Source organism: Toxotes jaculatrix, chromosome 10 (genome assembly GCF_017976425.1).
Source record: "Toxotes jaculatrix isolate fToxJac2 chromosome 10, fToxJac2.pri, whole genome shotgun sequence".
NCBI classification, from domain to species: Eukaryota; Metazoa; Chordata; class Actinopteri; family Toxotidae; genus Toxotes; species Toxotes jaculatrix.
In genome coordinates, this window is record NC_054403.1 from 7,693,294 (window position 1) to 7,713,407 (window position 20,114).

Genomic DNA, 20,114 nt, shown 5'->3' on the forward strand with positions numbered 1-20,114 from the left:
ATATATATATATATATATATACACAACACAACACATATATACACATACATACATACACACAATACAAACAACAATTAGCATGCTATTATTATATAATAATAATAAATAAACATGTACTCTATTTTGGTGGCTGTACTGCTATTTAGCGATTCATGACCTGGCCATAGCTGAAATTTGAAAACTGCCTGTAGTAAAGACAACCTTTTCCAATACTCGTGTACCTTGTTGGTATGGGAGAACGGCAGCTTCACTGAACGTTAGTGATCTTGAACGTTGCTCAAATTGAGCGTAAACTCTATTTCCCACAATGCGAAGCCACTGCCTCGGAAATAATAGACCTGTGTTATCATTAGGTTTTAAGAATGAATACTCGGTTATGAATTACAATATATAACCAGACAATAAACAGCAATTGATGCTTAAGTGACAAAGTTAAATTGTAATACACACTTGAGTGTAATATTAAGCCCCCATTAAAACATAGCCCTTTAGCCTGGAAATCAAATAAAAATAGACGACGACTTTTATTTTGAAAACAGGAGAGGAGTTGACACCGGAAGTGTAACATTTTACTGTTGTTGACAGGAGGGACGAGCGCATGTGTTTCGGTTTTACCGATAAAGCATTTCAACGTGTCAAGTGTTTTTCTTTTTGCTGTTGTCAAGCCGCTCTGACTCTGCTCCGAAGAGACACAATCACTGTTTTCTTTCTTTCAAGGTAGTTATGTAACCTGCTCACGTGGCTCAGCGCGGGGATGCGTCTTTAGTTAGCCTGTTAGCCTGTTGAGCTAACTCACTGTTTATGTTAACTGTAGTAAAGCCGCTACTTGCTAACATTTCTGGCCACCTGAGCTAAATAAGTTGAGGGAGGCTGAAGTGCTGTCATTCGTTCAGCCATCAGTGGAAACACAGAGGTAGCAAAGGCTTTTATAAAGGTTGATTGGTAACCAGCTTAGTAACTGACAGCTCAGCGAGACTTCGCGTTAATTTTGTTTTGATTCTTGGCTTGAATTTTGGGAGAATACCTGACCATCCCACGGATGTTTGACCACACACCTCTCTCTCTCTCTCTCTCTCTCTCTCTCTCTCTCTCTCTCTCTCTCTCTCTCTCTCTCAGCTGGCGGAAGCACCTGAAGCTCACCGTTTATAATGTCACAGGCCACCAAACGCAAACACGTTGTCAAGGAGGTCCTCGGAGACTTTGTCACGCCGACAGAAAACCAGCAGATTGTGAAGGTGAGCTGTGTGTGTACACTGCAGTGGATTAAACATACTCACAGCAAACATATCAGAGTAAACAGCAGGACGTTGTTCTGACTCTGTCTCCATCCTCTGCCTGTGCGCTTGTAGGTTATTGGTAGCCGCGGTAACAACCTCCATGAAGCTGTCACGGCTCAGGGTGAGACCTTCCTGGTGAGCATGCCCACCAAGTTCCGCAAGAACATCTGGATCAAGAGAGGTAACTGATGGAGCAGAATATACAGATTAAATATTATAAAGGGATCATACAGTGACAGTCAGGCAACTCAGTATTATAAATCAGTGTATTATGTATCAGTGTGTTTTTTACATGATCAGCATGGTGGTAATATGTGGTAGAACTGATATCCCTTACAGTTACCTCTATTAAATTAATTTGTACTTCTGAAATATAGAGGATGATTGATTAAATAGAGATCACTATGTATAAATAGCTGTTTAAATAACAGTTGTTTGCTGTTTATTAAAACACCATTAACCATTAATATTGATGAAACTAATATGATTGATAAAACTGCTAAAACAAGAATATAACATGACCTAGGGCTTACTATGAAATCCTCTGTGACTATGTAGAGTTATACTGACGGAGTATGTAACTGCTGCTGGTGAAAATCTTAATGGAAGCTGGAAAATTAGTTTTTATAACTGTTTGAGTCAAGAGTTTGGAAGAGGCAGAGGCTAAACTCTCATATTCAGGGTGAAGGATGATTTTTTTGATTCACAGGTAAATGGTGTCTATTTTCTGATCCTAAAGGTGACTATTTGATTGTTGATCCTATTGATGAGGGAGAGAAGGTGAAGGCAGAAATCAGTTTCATTCTCTACAAAGATCACATCCAGTACCTGCAAAAACAACAGCTGTGGTGAGTGGGAACGCACACACACTAAGACACATAGGAAGACATCACACAGCCAGTATCATTTTGACAAGTGTTACTGAGTGTATTGTGATGTTCCGTTCATTTCCTGCAGGCCAGAGGGGTTTATGGAGGAGACGTCAGTGCAGGAGAAGACAACCCAACAACAGGAGACGGAACAAAAAGACGAGGAAGAGGAAGTTAGTGACTCTGAAGACGATGAGAGCGACCTCTTTGTGAACACCAACCGCTCTAACTACCAGTACAGCGAGAGTGAGGAGGAAGACAGCGAGGAAGACGATGAGGACAAATAGGGAAGGACAGAAAATGGTTTATGGCGAGAGCACCGAGGACACGGACAGTTGAGAATGAGAGCTGTGAAAATCATGTGACCGTGTGCTCTGCTGGGCTGGTGTTAGCACTGACTGATACTATGATGATTTGTAATGGTGGTCCTCAACAGCTCCCTCTGAGGTACCTGTTTGACAGCGTGATGGAGACACTAAACAGCTGGTTGAACTTGAACTTACAAAGTAAGGACAAAATAAATCTTGTGTGTAAGATTGTAAACAAACAAAAACCAAAACAGTAATTAATCAAAAAGATGAAATGTAACAGAAACTGAATAGGAATCCTGGAAGAGAACTTTTTGCCGTGGTTTCTCTGTTCCTTACTGAGCTCAAGCTCTTTTATATGCTGACCTCCAGTGGAGATATTACTGTATTGCCAGTACATTACATATCCAGGTAATACAGTACATTTACAGGGCAATGCTAATGCAAGCTGTTATAACTGTTCAGCCTCCTCTGGAGGACAAAATAAATCTCACAAAAATTGCACCACTCAAAAAATTCGTCCACCTTTGTCCCTGTCACGTAAGACCCATTCTTTTCATGCTTGACTTATTTGCTGACTTGTTAGAGGAGTGTCTGCCGAGAACTTAAACACCTGTCCTGGATCACCAGTCGCCTTGAGGATGTTGTGACTAACTAGACCGTTTCTGCCCTTTCACTGTGTTGATTGTATTGATTTGATTTCAAATGAATGCTACATGTAACTGCAGTTATTTACTTTGTCACAAGCATGGAAAAATGTTGTCAGATTGCTGACCATGTATGACATTGTACTTAATAGTTGGTCATTGTGACAGTTTTTTTGCCTCGTGTTTTACTAACATTCCAGACTCAGTTGCTGATTGTGGTTTGTGTGGAAATAGATTCATTCTTCAGCTGCATTTTACATCAGTTCCAGCTCAATATCACCCGCTCCGTGTCTTCCACTTAGAGAATTCAACAGGAATGTCTTCAGTGTCTTTCTTTGTATTCTTTTTATTTCACAAACAACGAGCTTTGTCTTGTGGAAATAACTGTGCAGAAGTAATACAACCATGAATATGAAAATAAACACATATTTTTCCACGTGCACCATGTATAAATTCCCAAGCGATTACCTCACAATTCACATCGCTCTTTGTTTGCTTGTAACTGCCGGTGGAACCAGTTCTGCAGGAACTTTCTGCACATTGCAGATCAATTAGAAGCTGTTTTCAGGGACTCAGAGCAGGGAGTACTAAAAGCTTGTTCCAAAATAAGAATTGGTTCAGAGGAATGTACAAAAGTGTATTTTACATATTCTTCATATTGGCTTATTGTGAGACTGTTGGTGCAGGATTAACTTTTGACTCTAAGACAACACTGGAAGTTGATTGGCTGAGAGCAGCCGCTCATGTAATGCAGATGAGGCAAACAAAGAGAGGGGAGGCCCTCCCGGTTTCATCACTCTGAGCTTTAAGGGCCAGGCTGCTGGCCATTTTCTGTTGCATTGCGTAGTGCTTTTAATTTGTTTAACTACATTTTTCTCATCCATTTCAAACCTGCAGACTTCAAACGTGATGAGTTAAAGAATCCTTTTGAATGACCATCGTGTCTGTGTGTCCTGTCTATGACGGTCACTGTGCTGGATCACAGTCTGAAGAGCGGGTTATTTTCATAATACAGTGAACAGCAAGCAACAGCTGCTTGAGAGGAAGGAGAAACGCATCTCAAATAAAAAAAACTTTTTAAAACAGTGGTTCTGCAAGGAATGTGTTCTTTGTAGTAAGTGGATTAACATACGCAGAAAACACTGTTGTTTTGGTGGACCCCAAGGTTTTCACATTGCTTAGTGTAATAAATGAAGTTAAATAATAGTAAATAAATATAGATGTTAGTTAACACAGTGTCACCTCTTGGTAACTCTATATGATGAACTTTGCCATAAATCACAGGAGATAGTCTTAGAGTTTTGGTTTCTTCTCCCTCTTGTCTTCATTCCTTAGAGGCACATCCCAACACTGTGTTTCTGTGTTTTTGATGTGGGTCCACAGTTTAACTATCTGGTAGGGACTTCGTTTGTGGACCAATAGGATTCTGTGGTACGAACAGAGCTCCTCCTCCTCTTCCTTATCAGGAAAATCAAATGTGAGGAAGGCAGGGTGGTGAACGGGGTGGGCGTCAAGCCGAATCATGCACATACCTACATAGACGTCATCAATGGGGAACAGGTGAACCCTTTTAGACATGTTGTGTAGGCGTTTGGTCAACAGGCCAGAGTACACCACCCCTCCCCCGCCTGCATAGGTAGGATAGAGGCCCTTGTAGAAGCTGTCAGGGATGAAGTACTTGGAGTCGTTCACTCGGTTGGGGATGGCTGCGCCTATGACATCTCCAACCATGAAGTCTTTCATGGTCTCGTCGGCGTTCGGCTTCTTTAGCTGGTCCTGGAGATAGGTAATCATTTTTGGGGTGTTGACAAAGACATCGTCGTCTCCCTTGAAGACAAAGCGAGTCTGGCCGCAGAAACGTGAGAACCATTTCCAGAAGAGCACATCCTTCAAAGTGAGGTTAAAAAATGTGTCTTTGAAGTCCCACTGCAGAATGTCTCCATAATGTTTATTCTCTATCTCCAATAACTCAGATAGATCTACACCCAGCTCCTCAGGGCTTTCTTTGCCTAGCAAGAACACCCTGCGGACATATCCTCCATCCTGTTCTCCTCTGCTGCGGTTCCTCCCCTCTCCTGTCACCCACCCCGCATGGCCCCAGGTCTGTCGAATGGCCTGTCGGTTCTTAAAGTTCAGCTCTGTTGTCTTGATAGCCAGGACAAGCAGAGGTGGCTCCTTCTCATCTTTTGCCCCAGCTCCACATACTCCATCTGGCTGTATGAGGGTTGGGTAGTCCCTCATTTCCATGTGACTCACAAACTCTTGAATCTGCTCTGGTAGCTTGTCTAAGTTTCTCTTCGTGGTGTCCAGGTCGGTAACTAATGCAAAACTTTGCCTCAGTAGAGATTCATAAAAGGTGGTGTTATCAGATCCTGTCTTCATGTTGTCAGGGTGCAGGATGGGGTTGAAATGATGGTCGACTGCCAGCTGGAGATGGTTCCAAAAGGCATCCCTATGCAAGTGGAGCTCCCAGAAAGTTTTAGGCACTGGGGGGAAGTTGTTGTTACTACTAAAAATTCCTGGGGCCACAAAATGAGCACTTTGTGGGCCACTTTCCCAGACTACGGTCCCGGCCGGTGTTGTGCTATTCATGCTCATGCTCAACATGACAGCGACATAGAAGAACAGCAGGACCAGGCAGATGCATGGGGTGCACACGCAGATTAACACGTTACGCCAGCGACAGTAACACCGTGCCATTCAACTGTGAAAACACAAGCAATATGTCAGTTTGGACAAATCTTAAATCAGTGTCAAATAAATGATCAAAATGTATTAAATGTTTTGTAAAAGAAAGCCCAGTTAGTGTGTACATGGTCAGAGAGGCTTAGTTATACAATAGAAAAACAAAAACAGTGGCAGTCATGACAGAGAAAGGAAAAAGACGAGAGGAGAAAAATAAAGCTCTGAGTAGGAACGAGTCTGTTTTTGAAAGCTGACAATCCCACAGAAAGTTCCCTTTAGGAACTGTTTTCTACTGTATCACATGATCATCAGTAGGTGGATTTTGATCAGTTGGAACTTGTACATCTATAAATCACTGACAGCTGGGCTAACTACTTGAAAACTACTTAGAAAAATCTTGTTGGACGATTAGGCTTCAGATCAGCTTTTAAATGGACCTTTGGATAAAATAGTTTTGCCCACTATTGTTCCTCAGGTCGAGGATGAACTTTCATACTTGACTACATGTTAAACGATGAAACAAGCTTCTGAGAGCCAATTATTTAGTTTCAGTTCAGAGTTTTAAAAGGAGTGAAGTACAGTTATGTGAACAGATGAGAACTCAAATGACCACAGTCCAAAGAATCTGCTCTGTCTTTAAAATGACAGTCAGTACAGGTAATTATAACTTGTTTACACTATGCCATTTGACAAAATGAGGTCATCTTCTCTTACAGAGCTGAAATATAAATGGTCAGCAGTTTTCTTTGCTTACCTGTTTAAAGTGAAGGCTCCTCATTTACTGAATACTGATCTCCTTTGATGATAAAGTTGATGGCCCATGCTAGAAATCTGATGAACCCATCATTAGCTTATTTCATATGAAAACAGAAAGAAAATAAGATTCCACCTCACAAGAACTGAAGATGTAATCCAGAAAATCAGTCCAGTGATCTGTGAAGAAGGTTTTTCTTCTTCAGCCTAAACTCAAGTGGCCTGTTGGCTGAGGAGGCTGCTGCAGTTCCAGGAGTTTTTTTTTACTGAACACAGAAAAGCTTAACACAAGATACACACAGGTGTATGCACGAGGGATACACCCACCGACAGAAAGAGAGCAAACAGGAATGACATCCTTACGTAGCCACAGATGAATGAAGGTGGAATTACCCACAAACACGGGGAAACACTGCAATCTGCAGAGTTGTTGTTACTCTGTACTGTCAACCTATACATCTGCCTGCCATCCTGAACACAACAGCTGAGTGAAACTTCAGAACCTAATGGCTGATAACACTGATTAGTTGCTGATCAGGCAGGTGAGTAATTCCCTCCCTTACCACGTTACATCATTTAAGAGTCTCACCACTCCAAAGCCATCAAGTCAAACAGGAAATGTGAAGAGGGACTCGTGCTTGACATGCCCAGAGCGTGTTTTGTCTACTGAAACTTCAGAGTTACAACACTACTGGTGAGACAGGAACCCACTGTGGGTTTCATGGATTGGAAACACCCGAAAACCAGATGCTACCTTTCAAATGCAGATTTAACTCGCTGGCACCTGTCAGCCAGAGGGGTAACGGCTCCCAGCAGTGTGCTCTCTGTCATCAAAAAAAGCACTATGGACAAATCATTATTATGAGACACAAATGTGTTGCATTGTTAATTAACTGATTCATTGTTCAATTAATTATTCTAACTATTCTGACTTGGATATATTGCTGAATGTGAAATATCTCTCTCTCTCACACACACACACACAAAATAAAGACAAGGTTCAAAGATTTTTTTGGGATGAGGTGGCTGTTAGGTGACAAGTTATGCTAAATTTCTATGGCATTTGAAACTGTAACAGTGTGTGTTCTTTCACACACCACTGAAGCTGATGGGATGATACATCTCAACACTCTTCAATATTGCATGACTTAAATCAAAAGTCAAAATTATGGGGGGGTTAACTATATAATTACAACATACCTGGTTTGAGTTTGGCCGCCGGGACCTTTGGTGCATGTCATTTCCTGTCAACACAAACAAAGGCAAAAATGACCCCAAAACATAACAGAAAAAAAAATTGTGACTTGAGCAAAACAAAAATGCAGTGACATATTTAGCTACATACCTTTTTTTTTGAAAATGTATAACATCATCATCATCATCCTCAGTCATCCAGACTGACAGGTATAATCTAACAACCAAATATAAAATATTTCAGTAAAATATTTTAGCAGTAATAGAGTGACGTAGTATGAGATATTGCAAGTAATCTTGAATGTATAAAATACATGATGTGCAGTAACTATCACGGAGAAGTTACCATTTCCAATACTGCCATCTAGTGTTCCTGTGCTTGCAACTCTGACTCTTCCATTCTCAGTGTACACATGGAGCACCTCTGACTTCTGGCTTCTCGATTTTATCACCACGTCTTTATGTAAATACAGACGTAAGGACAAAATCTGGAAATCTGTTAATAAAAAAAACAGCTTTTTGTTATAAAGATGACAGGACTGTTTCAAAATGGTAGGAATAAAGTTTTATTTTTCATATGAAGGGGTGGTTTTGGATTTTTCTTCTTTTACAAGTAGTATGTTTTTGATAAAACTTGCAAAAAATCTTCTAGCATATTCCAAGAATGACGGACATGAAGAGAAGGGGATTTATTGCTGAATGTTAAAATGAAGACACATTTTAATTTTTTCACCGAGTGGAAAAACGATTTGCTTGCTGCTTTTTCCATGCACCCAACTACCAGTACCACTAGGACATGCAGGGGGAGGGGTGGGGGAGGGATTTGGGGGTGAGAGGAGAGGAAAGGAGAAGGGGGGAAGGAGGGGGAGGGCAGGGGGGAGAGAGAGAAAGGAAGGAGGGAGGGAGTCAGTAGGTAAAAAAGACAAAGGCAAACTGCTTGACAAACACAAACATGGAAGGACTTTGTGTGTGTGTGTATGTGCGTGTGTGTGTGTGTATGATTTGAAGGTTTGTGTGTCTGTGTGTGTGTCATCATGTATGATGCCTGTCATTATGTATATGTGAAATGTATTTGTGTATGTAAACGGAAGGGGCGGGGGGGTGCAGGGTGAGAGGAAAGAGGGTGTGTGTGTGTGTGTGTGTGTGTGTGTGTGTGTGTGTGTGTGTGTGTGTGTGTGTGTGTGTGTGTTGGGGGGGGGGGGGTGTTAACATTTCAACTAGCTCTAGAAGCACACTACCCTCACTTGCAGTATTTCCACAAATCCCAGATTGATTACAGTGATAGTAAGACAAAACTAGCCAGACCTTTGGGCCGTGAACCCAAATAATGTTTTTATATATTTCTAGTATGATTCCCCTGAATCTGCGGGGCTCTTTGTCATTTTTAAGATAACTTTCTATATCTGTGATCCATGCATCTCCTGTGTGAAAACAGAAAACAAACCAATAAAAAAAATTCTACTTATTGGGAATAAACCCTAATAGGGACACATATTGACTCTGACACAGTATTATTTTCCTCAACAAGCTTGAAAGGGCCTCTAAACCTGATGTGTATTTGAGGTGGAAGAGTTTCTGACATGATCAGCCAACTTAGTGTGCTGTTCAGTATACTCGGCTGGAGATGGGGGCCTAAATCCATCTGCTAGTTGCTTCTGAAGGTTGATAAAGGGATGAGAAAGACATGAAGGTGTGGGGGGCCAGGTGATGTGGGGTGGAGGGGGCAGACAGAGACAGACACATAACAGATCATTCAATCAATATGACCAAGCAAAAGAAGTTCAATCAATAAAGGTATAGGAATGCAAATCAAGGATGCAGTAATCAGTATTATCATATACCACCATTTGGCTGTGAGCTAAAGAAAAAGTAGAATCAGACACAGAAACTCGCTCTCTAGCAGTGTGAACCTGCACGCAGCGATTTTTTTCCCATCAGAGCTGTGCCATGGCTAGTGGGGTGAAAAGTGGTGGCGATTCTATGGGCCCACAGCTGGAGACGGCCCGTAAAGTTTCCAGTAGGATCATATTAGTTTAAAAAAAAAGAAAGAAAGAAAGAAAGAGAGAAAGAAAGAATAGAAAGAAAAAGAAAAGGGGGGAACCCAGAGCAACATCCTCCTCTTAGGGGGGACCAGAATTCCGATCTATGCCCCCTCCCACGCATCAGAGCGAACAGATGTGGTCTCCAAGTTTTTTGATCATCATCATCATCATCATCATCATGACCCACACACAGCTACACACATGCCCACTTACACTCATGCACACAACCTTATGAAGTAAAAAACAAACAAAAGCACTGAATTTTCCCTCTGATTCCAACAGTTTTTACCCACGCTCCCTTTAATCATGGCCACGAGTGAACGCAACAAACCTGACGGACGGACAGGAAGGAGAGTGAGGGCACGTGGATCTGGCCTGCGGACTGAACTGTGACTGAGATGACGTGCTCTCTGTGTTTTGAGTCTTTTGGCTGTGATGTGATGGGGAAGTCCTGAGACACAGTGCGGCTCTAAGCTGCTGGCATAGGAAACGGGCGGGCTGGGCAGTCCACGGGAGGCCAGAGTCAGGCTGGATTACAACTGGATTGGTTAGGTTCAGGTTTGGATCGGCAGCTCCCTGGCCAATGAGGGAGGTTCTTACAGTGCAATGGAGCTTCTGGCAGCGTGAGGATTGGTGGGAGGAGCATGTCAGTCAAACAAGAGACCACGCCCTCCGAGGTGAACGGAGGTGCCAACCAAATGAGGCTTCATGAGGTGTATACACACACACACACACAAACACGCACACACACACTGCAAACACCACCAAAGTCATGGCAGCACCCTGAACACCTCCAGAGGAATCTGGAGACACTTTCCCTCCACAGCTCCCTAACACTCTTGTTTTCGCAGAAATAACAACAAATGACTGACAGGCAGCGAACGAGGACGTAAATGACTGATGTGTGTTCATCTGGAAAGATTCATCCAAAACTCATCCGAGAAAACTACCCTACACATCCGGTTGCGTCAGTGACTAAAAGTCCCTGTGAAACGAGCGCATCGCATGGATCATACTCATGTAAACAGACACCTTTTACACAGGAGGAATCAATATTGCATGATGACATAATCAGATCACAGTTCAAAAAGAGGAAGATCCCAAATCAGAGAAAAAACCAAAGCAAAAGGAAGGAAGAGGGTTGGTCTCTATAAAAACGAGGAGTCTTTATAAGAAAGGCTACAAAAACTCAATGGGACCTCCGACTTCAGCATACAGCAAAAGGCACCACAATATTATTCTATTTATCTAACTCGTGAAAAAATTGGCACGTAATTCTCTTATTTTTTTCATCTCTCATAATGCTGTAAATCAAAAAACTTTACATATAAATATTTCCCCCCCGTTATAAAAAAAGTCTTTGCTGTTCGCTAGTAGACAATTTTTGCTGAAATGAAAATAAATATTTCATTTGTTTAGAATATCTGTCTGTTATACAAAATAAAAATATTTCTCCTAGGTGCAGGTCTCTAGTCCACTGGTTGTGTGTAGGAGGAAGGGGGGGTGTGTGTGTGAGGTGGAGGGGGTGGGGGGTGGCAGGGGTGTATGGGTGGGTGTTGGGGGGGGGGTAGGTTAAGTCTTAAAGGGGCATGTTGTCAGCCTTGTAGCGCTGCGACTGGGAGCCGCGGCTCTGCCCGTTGCTGCGTGTCCCCGGCCGACTCAGCCCGCGGTGAGTCCGTGTGTCCGCACCGGATGACGAACGAAAACCCGGGACCGTTAAGGGCGGGTCCACGTTCATGTTCTGCATACTAAGGAAAGGTGTGCTCTCCCCTTGAGCATCCTCTTCCTCCTCCTCCTCCTCTTCGTCTTCTGACTGGCTGAAGCTCTGTGAGCTGTAGTCCCGTAGGCCCGCTGAACGCTGGGAGATGTGTCCGTTGAGGCGGTTGCGTCGCCGGCGGCGCCGGCTCCGGATGGGTTCCCGTGATGAGGCGTACTCCTGCGTGGTCTCGTAGGCTTCATCGTCAGGGAGACGGTAGGGGCTGGACGGTAGACTCCCTGTGCTCTCCGTCAGGTAGGGTCGCCGCGGACGCCGAGGCTGCCTGTATAAACTTCCATCCTAAAACAGAAACCACCGAAGGGTTTGTCAGAGTCTGTGTCACAATCATCATCTGAGCCCGTACGTTCCTTAGTGATTTGCTCAAAGGAACTTCAGCAGGGTGGAGGCCAACACAGGATAAGTCTGGATATATGCTATATTTTTTTTTATTGTGAACAAAAATCTAAAACGAGAAAAGCAAAAGCAACAATGAATTCATCCTACAAATGTGCTGTTTATCTAAAGCTGAGCCATTGAGCTACACTGATGTTCAAAAACTCTTAGAAACACATTGGTGAGCCTCACTGTTGCACTAGGTGACATTACCGTGAACACAGGCACTGTAGTATATTTTGAGCTGATCCCATATCCACTGTCCTGTTGCTGTAAATACTCACTAAAGCAAATGTGTATTAATGCGCAGCAGAAAATAGTACCCCCCCCCCAAAAAAAAAAATTTCTGCCCCTGTGTGAGTAACATTAACTAAAACCAACAGTGCCCAGCTGTTCTGGGAAGTGATTTAGTCTATAAAAAATGAAAGTATGTGGTCATAGCCCATTTTGAAAGATTTACATCCTCTGTTGGAATGAATAGACTTTGGGCTGAGTGCCACAGACAGGGCAGGGCAGTCGCACAACATTCAGAGGTAGATTGATTCATGGTGGTTTGATTTGTTGACAATGAAAAAATTTAGAACATTATGAGCCCTATCCATTAACTGATGGCATGTTGTCACCATTACCCTGCTGCTCCACTGGTGTGACTGCCTATGAACAGTATGTAATATATTTACATCAGGGCATCGTAGCAGCGGCTGGTCGTCATCTCTGTTGTAGGCAGCAGCAGCAGGGGGCAGGGAGAGGGCGTGGCTTGTGTTGGGCGAGGTGATCTGGAAGGTGGGCACCTGGGGTGGCAACGGGGGGTAGTGGAACTCCACTGGAGACAAGCGCGCTGGCGTGGTCAGCGCCGACACGTACCTGGATGGAAAAAAATGGCAACAGATTATTACAGAGTCTCAGGGCCGCCACAGCTAGTGTGAGTTTGCCCACATTTATAACAAAGAATTCATCAGTTTGACTAAAAAAATAAGTTCAAAACTGCACTGACAGCTGTAAGTGCTCCACAAGCTGCTTTAAACACATGAAGTCAATTTACTGTTTACCTGTTTTGTTGGTCTGTGCTGCTTTGCAACAAACGATACCAGGGCGAGAAAGGAAAAACTGACTGCTGGCGAGTGTCAGGATGAAGACCTCATGCTTCATTATTTAACTACATATGACCTTACTGTACTCAGCTGAATGTTTTATATAAAAGGTCATGAAATAAATTAGTGGAATGCAAAAGTGGGGGATGGGAGGCACCAGGACAAGTTGGCTGGTCAGTCAAAGGGCTGCCACACAAAGAGAAACTACCACATTCACACCTGTGGGCAGTTCAGTGTTTCTAGTCCAGGTCCTCAGACTGTGGGAGGACAACATGCAAACTCCAAATAGAAACCGTGCAGCCAACTGGCTCAGGTTTGCATGTAGAACCTTTTTGTCATCTAGTGACAGTGATAACAACTTTGCCACCCACTCAGTCAGTCCCAAGAATTTCAAAAACATTACTGTACATGTGCCATCACAGCTACAAGGAGTGTATGACTGCTGCACCTCAGTGAGTCAGTTTAGCACCAAAATAATTTAAGCTTATCGGGAATCACATAGTTGTTGCATTAAAATCTATTGGAACTTATTTGAAATTATATAAGAAGAACAACAAGGACGCACAATGCAGATGACCACCTATTCGTCATAGTTAATCATGCTTCTTATCACAGGGATCACTCTCTTTATAAGAGAGTGAAAGTTATTTACAACAGTCAAACATAAATGGCTCTTTAATAACTGAACGTGACAGAATGATAGTAATGAAACACTAACAGAGAGTGGATTTTTTCTGATTTGTAAATCACATTACAATTAACAATATCTGGATATCTGGGCGATCAAGTCCTTCACATATTGAACATTTCATAAAAATAAACTACCACTTGGGGTCGCCAAAGAGCTCAGGGGCCGGTTGTGACCAAAAACACCAAAAAGCAAAAGTGTTGTAGAGTCATGAGTAAACACAGAGCCAGCCACCATCGCTATCACTACACACACACACACACACATTACCACCTTCCCTACCTGTCACTGTGAGGTGAGTCTCTTAGAGAGTCATAAGAGTCCCCGTACTGCATCCCCGGTCCAGACGTGTCCGCACAGCCCCAGTGGGCAGCCCTCCTCGCCATGCATGCTGGGCTGCTGCACTTACTGGTTCCCACAGAGCTGGACAGCCCACCTGACTGGCAGTCTGAGTTCATACTCTCTGTTCGCTCCATGCTCCACGTCTGCTCCTCGTGTCTGCAGGTGGGGGTGTGAGCAGAACAAATTTAAAAGTTTACAGCAGCTCTGAAGAGGCAGGAGGACACGAGGCATTGTCAAATTAAGCAACTTTTAAAAAATGCAAAGTTATAGTTTGGATGTAAACATTGAATCAAATTCATTGTGTTATGTGGCAGAGCTGCTAGTGCTACTGATCCCACTGAGAGTCAACAGCCAGCTGAGCACCTCTACACAATCTCACTCTTTACCCATCAAGACCAGACAAAGTAGATGTGGCTGATGATGAGAGTCGAGTACCAACAAACCAGAGACAGATATTTTCCTCAGGTGTGCTGCTCTGTGTATGGTGAATGTGTGTTAAAGCTGAGTGAGTGTTTGGCCATAAAAACCTAACTGCAGCTGGTTATAGGCTGGCATTAACTGGCTGTGGGGATGGGCTCAGGTTAGGTGTTGAAACTAAAGTTAGTTTGATTCATTGCAGAGGGCATGTATCAGGTGAATGTTTTACCCTTGCAGTAAATCTAGATCTAGGTAAAGCTAGAAAGCAATGTGTTAGTATTCATTTAATTGTGATGGTTAAGAGACAGACATGAGGTAAATCTGCTGTTACAGCCATGGCTATAGCCATATAATTACAGCGATAGCCGAAAGACACAGCAACAACTATGGCTACGTCCAGAGCATTGGCCACAGCCACAGAAACAGTCACAGCACTGGGTGTGACCAGTGGCTATGGCTACTGTCGGTGCTCAGCTTTCCATTGAGTCTGTTGCTGTCTACCTGGAAGCATGTGAGGCAGTGGTAGAGTGGTGGGAGCGGGTCGACATTCGGCTGCCTGCGTAGTTGCCTGCACCCTCAGCACCGTGGCTGATCACACACTCTGTCGTAGGGACACTCTTGGAGATGTACTGCAAGAAACACACATAAAAACACACATCTTAATACTTTTCCTATGTTGCCATTTTCATCATACCAGGCAGATAATGTGGAATGTGAACAAAATATACATACTCATGTGAGCTGACATCTAACTATGAGAGGATTCTTTACACGTACGTGTTTAAACTCCTCATCACTTCTCTCTCTTCACTGTGTTTTCACTGTTGCCATTATGCTGACTCATGCCTATTATGTCTCCAACAGGAAGGTAGGTGTTATCTGCCCTCTCTGTAACGTCTGTCAGCTATGTGCCACCATATTTCCCTCTGTTGTCAGTGGATCAGAGTTTTATTTACACAAAGATTCTTTTCAGAGGCAGAACTGCTCTGAAGGCTAATAGAGCCTTCTTGGTGGAGTTAAATCGAAGTGACAAAGCTAAATAAAGTCTATCAGTAACCCCACCTAAAGAGATGTGAACCGGCTGAGGCTCTGTGGGCTTCCTGCAGTTTTCTCAAATGAAATTTACATCCAGTTTTTTTTTTTTGTCTTATTCCTCTTCTTCTGTCCCTGCTTTAACATTAATGAATATCTGAGGGGATTCTGAACATTTTGACACCAAAATCCTATTTATAGGATGGTTATATTTAATTTCAAGCACTGATATGTCTGGCTTTATTTCAGGAGCTCTTTGATAGAAAAGCAAAGTCAGCCTCAGTCTGGTTTGTTACCATCAAACAGGGCTCTTCGATATAATGAGGTTAGACTGAAGCACTCTTTGTTGCAGCAGTGAATCCTAAACCTAAATATAGCATTGAAGCCCAGATCAAATGTACACCGGGGGGACTTGAATATGTCCTTTGTGATTGTAATGTTAAGTTAAATGTATGTATCTTAGTCTCTTTTCATAATTTCTCACATTCTTAGAGATGTTGAAAATTCAGCTGCTTCGATACAAGACAAAGTACCATCATCATCATCATCATATTATTATCTTACAAATTGTGGCTTCTTTATGCTCTGATTGACTGATTGATTGGTTTGGCAACTGCTTCCACCTTGGCACCAATTTTCTGCTTAACCTCTGTCTCTGGAAAAAAAAAAGCTAAAAAAGAAAAAAAATAACTGAAAAATGAACTGACAACTTTTCCTCATTTTTACATCTGGTCAGTTCATTTTGCTGCATTTTTAAAAAACAGTGGTCACTTATTTGTTTATTTCTGCCTTGAGAACAGCTCTGCCTCTGAGAAAATCTTGAGTCTGTTTGCAGTGACCTGTTGCAGATTGTAGGGGGGTTGAACTCGTCTTTCCTTTGATTCAGTTCATCAGTTAAACCCGACCTTAGGATCACTCATACCTGACTCTGCTGTGTGTCTCTACTGTTTGGACTCACATCAACCATGGGGATCTCCTCAGGACCAGGCCCAGGGTGGTTGGGCCCGTTGGCCAGCATGCGGTTGGGTTGCTCCAAACACTGATTCTGGTTCTGGTGTAGGTGACTATGCATCTTCTTCCTCTGCTTCCTGGACAGGTGGTAACGATGAAGGAACAATAAGCAATCTGGTACAAGTGCTAATCTACAAACAGTGACTGACATCCTGCTTACGTTACTTAATATAATTGGTCTTTTCTTTTTTGCTCCTTTTATCTCTCTCTTTAGTTTCCATTACTTCTTGTGCTATCACTTTTACTGCTCATCACATGATCATTTTATGGACATCACTCTCTCTAGAGCACACATGATCAGCAGTTAGGTTTAATTAATAAGTGAAGTGAACCAAATTATTAAGTTGGGTTTTTGGCCATGTAAGAATGAACCATTCTGTATTTTTAGTATTTATTTATTTTTTTAAAATATGCAGCCAACAAAATAAACAAACAAAACAACATACAAACAAACAAATAATTATTATTGATTTTTTTTTTTACCCTGCAGCAGTGGTGGAAAGTGTGTAAGTACATTTATTCAAATACTGTACTTAAGTACAATTTTAGGTATCTGTGTTTTACTTGAGTAATTTCATCAAATTCTACTTCTACTGTGCAAAATTTCAGAGGGAAATATTGTACTTATTATACTTTTTACTCGTCTACATTCACGTCTAAACTTTCTAAACTTCTCAGATGGTTTCATTTAAATAACTGTTTAAAGTTACTCAATATTTCACAAAAAAGAAAAGACTGGAGAAAATTCAAAAAGATCATATAAATTTGTGTATCAGAACTTTGTTGTTTGTTCTTTCCTCCTCCATTAATCGTCTCACGACCCCCTAAGATTTATCTTGCGGAACCTAAACCAGCTACAACAGTAAAATGCACACATCACTTACAGGGGACATTTTCTGCAGAACAAAAGACTTTGGATACCATAAGTGCATTTTGTCCTTTGTCGATTCAGATTGCCGTGATAGTGCTTTTACTAAAGACAGGGATCTGTGCATGTCCTCCCCCTTTGCTCTACAGCATGAGAAGAAGCAGCTTGTTACTAATTTTCTAACAGTAGGTTAATTTGAAGGTTTGGAGACTTTTATAAATTGGAAGACATTTATCTTTTCTTCAAAGACACATACTTGGTTTTGCAGTAGGCCACCACACAAACGATGCCAACCACCAACAACGCCACGCAGATGCCTGTGATCGTTAGCACCCGCCTCTGGTAGAGCTCCTCAGCCTCTGTGGATGGTAACACATACACACACACGCACCCATGTTCACATGCACACACACATTCATGTATGTACACACACAAAACAGACAAAAACAAAACAAAACACAGAAACAGACACACACACAGCATGAGCGCTTCTCCATTGATGGTAACTACAGAAACAGTTTTCTCACTATTATCTGCTGCCATCCTGTCCTCTGTGCTGTCTCTACAACAACTGCTGCTGCTCTATCATGTCACAATTTCAGATTTCACTTTACTACAGTCATACAGTGCTACTACAACTACAATTCTACAAACTCATAAATGTTACGATGAAAAGCAGAGATGTAAACCTCCATCCTGACATAGACTTCCTGCTGTCCCTATACCAGTGTATTTACAATGGGCATGTGGATGTGATGCTACAGATGACACTGGCAGGGATCTGAATGCATCATGCCAGTATGGATGGAAAAAAAAAACAAGAACAAATCACCCAGATGGAAAAAAAAAAAAAAAATGAAAACAGTATTGTTTGTTCAAAGTGTTAACACCACAGTGACTCGAGTAAGATAAAGGTGTCACAAAGTTTAAAGAAAAATGCAAGAAAGTTTTCGGTTTCATTTTGGAGTTAATTTGAGAGGAATATAACAATCTATATTTTGACTTAAATGTGTTACTACAGTTCTTCACAAAAGCCTATACCAGGTTTTCAGATGACGCTATGACCCCTCCGGCAGCCATACTGGAGGTTGTCTACTTTTGGTATCAAAGACTACAGAATAAAGTAGTTGAATTTCTAAAGTTGTGCCTTGGCTCTTTTCATCAGAATGTAAGTGGTTACCTCCTGCTGTGAGGGAGGTTTTCATTAATGTTTTGTTTTTAATAAAATAGTAATGTAACACCAGTTTGTAAAGCAGTGTTTTTCTGCCGTCTCTGCGTGAAAGTCTGACTTCTGATCACAACCAGCATCACTGTGGTCACAATTGTACTTTGTTGAACCTGTAACCAGACTCCACAGGGATGAAGTTAAACCACTGGAAATCTGTCAAAACAACAACATTTTAATTAAAGTAGCTTTAGTTTTCCTCTAACTTACATCAGACTTGTTTTACTTGCAAATTTTTCTTTTTTGCTTTAAAAATAGTGGAGTGTAATTGTCATATAAATTATTACTGTCATGTGAAACTGTTGTTCCAGAGTTCACCATTAATTTTGTAATAATTTCTTTGGCAACAGATAACCTGCTGTGTCACATTCAATGTGGAAACAAATATGAGCTATCATCAAAGACAACGACTTCTTCTTTATAAAGAACACATCTAATTCTGCACATCTAATTCTTCAGACAACGTGTCTGGGAGACGTTTACAAAGTGTTTACAGCACTTCTGTGTCGTAGTGAGGACGTGTCTTTGAGTCCAAACAGATTTGGATCGTATGACTCTACACTTCACTACATTAAACTGATTAAGTTCCAACAGGTTTGTGCTGATGCTGCGTGAATGCGATGCCATCTTGGTGTATCTAGGTTAATTCAGATTTTGGGGCCTGCTGTGGCGTAACACTGTGTCAGGATGGCAAGCGCAATGACACAATGACGGAGGAAGCAACAAACAGAACAGAACATGAGGGGAAGAGGGAGAGAAAAAGCAAAGTGGTGAGGAAGGAGGAGCAGGAGGACACACGTAGACAGAGGGACAGGAACAGGGCCAAGAGGGGAGCAGGGGCATGTCCAGGAGGAAGGCCCAGGGAGAAAGCAGTCCCCATGAACCACACACTGACCTGACTTTGTCCTCTTATCAACTAAAACTGGATTATAGAAGTCCTTGGGTTGTTAGTTACGGCTAAATTAAAGTCCCTGCAGGCTAACAAATTCTTTTTCAAAGTCATACACCTTCTCAAACACAGATATCTCATTAGTTTCAGTGTTTCTTCTAAGTCTGGACTAAAAGTAAAGTGGCTTGAAAATAAGGTAAAATAGAAATCCGATTAAAAAAAAAAAACAATTTCCAAAATCAGTTTGAAAGGTAAATCAAATGCTGTCCCCTTTACCTAATTCACCACCTCACCTTTTCCCTTCTCCCCTCCCACAAAAAGCTCCAGACACGCCACTGAAAGGGGGGTGGAGGGGTGGCAGGCGGGGTGAGGGAGGGGGAGAGTTTCTAAATAAAGGGCCTCTGTAGGGATTGACAAGCCTACGAGAGCCTTGGCCCGGCATTGTGTGTGTGTCACAGGGTACTGATACAGAAAGGCAAAGGGAAATGGGAAGGCGAGCTCGCTGGCACAGCGGAGCCAACAGCAATCGTGATTTAGGACAGGCGAGCTCTCGACTCTGACACTGAGTCAATCATGGGCAGAATAAGAAGGACAGACTATGTGGTCAGGCCTTTTGCTGGCTTTTGG

General features: G+C 42.3%; 3 protein-coding genes across 3 annotated transcripts in view; 1 reads left to right on the top strand and 2 right to left on the bottom strand.

The window, feature by feature from the left end:
- The first annotated feature begins 582 nt into the window (after positions 1-582).
- On the top strand, positions 583-3,543 carry eif1ad (eukaryotic translation initiation factor 1A domain containing). The gene is made up of 5 exons (XM_041048735.1): positions 583-717; positions 1,117-1,235; positions 1,350-1,458; positions 2,017-2,125; positions 2,235-3,543. The coding sequence occupies exons 2-5, from the start codon at positions 1,149-1,151 to the stop codon at positions 2,431-2,433; spliced, it is 504 nt and encodes a 167-aa protein (XP_040904669.1). The 5' UTR covers positions 583-717; positions 1,117-1,148; the 3' UTR covers positions 2,434-3,543.
- A 15-nt stretch (positions 3,544-3,558) lies between these two features.
- Positions 3,559-6,854, bottom strand: LOC121188820 (N-acetyllactosaminide beta-1,3-N-acetylglucosaminyltransferase 2). Its single transcript, XM_041048734.1, has 2 exons — positions 6,541-6,854; positions 3,559-5,805 (listed from the first exon to the last, which is right to left on the bottom strand). The coding sequence occupies exon 2, from the start codon at positions 5,799-5,801 to the stop codon at positions 4,395-4,397; it is 1,407 nt and encodes a 468-aa protein (XP_040904668.1). The 5' UTR covers positions 5,802-5,805; positions 6,541-6,854; the 3' UTR covers positions 3,559-4,394.
- Positions 6,855-11,354: 4,500 nt separating this feature from the next.
- The window catches only part of nrg2b (neuregulin 2b), a 43,691-nt gene continuing 34,931 nt past the window's right edge, over positions 11,355-20,114 (bottom strand). Inside the window, exons 7-12 of the mRNA XM_041048315.1 lie at positions 17,630-17,732; positions 16,453-16,582; positions 14,964-15,091; positions 13,986-14,201; positions 12,605-12,788; positions 11,355-11,831 (exon numbers count right to left, since the gene is read on the bottom strand). Of these exons, the coding sequence (XP_040904249.1) occupies positions 11,355-11,831; positions 12,605-12,788; positions 13,986-14,201; positions 14,964-15,091; positions 16,453-16,582; positions 17,630-17,732 (1,238 nt within the window). The remainder of the gene's footprint in view (positions 11,832-12,604; positions 12,789-13,985; positions 14,202-14,963; positions 15,092-16,452; positions 16,583-17,629; positions 17,733-20,114) is intronic.

Coding starts and splice junctions, on each gene's coding strand:
- eif1ad (XM_041048735.1), top strand. CDS start 1,149: ATGTCACAGGCCACCAAACGCAAACACGTTGTCAAGGAGGTCCTCGGA. Junction 1,236..1,349: donor AAAACCAGCAGATTGTGAAG/GTGAGCTGTGTG, acceptor GTGCGCTTGTAG/GTTATTGGTAGCCGCGGTAA. Junction 2,126..2,234: donor CTGCAAAAACAACAGCTGTG/GTGAGTGGGAAC, acceptor CATTTCCTGCAG/GCCAGAGGGGTTTATGGAGG.
- LOC121188820 (XM_041048734.1), bottom strand. CDS start 5,801: ATGGCACGGTGTTACTGTCGCTGGCGTAACGTGTTAATCTGCGTGTGC.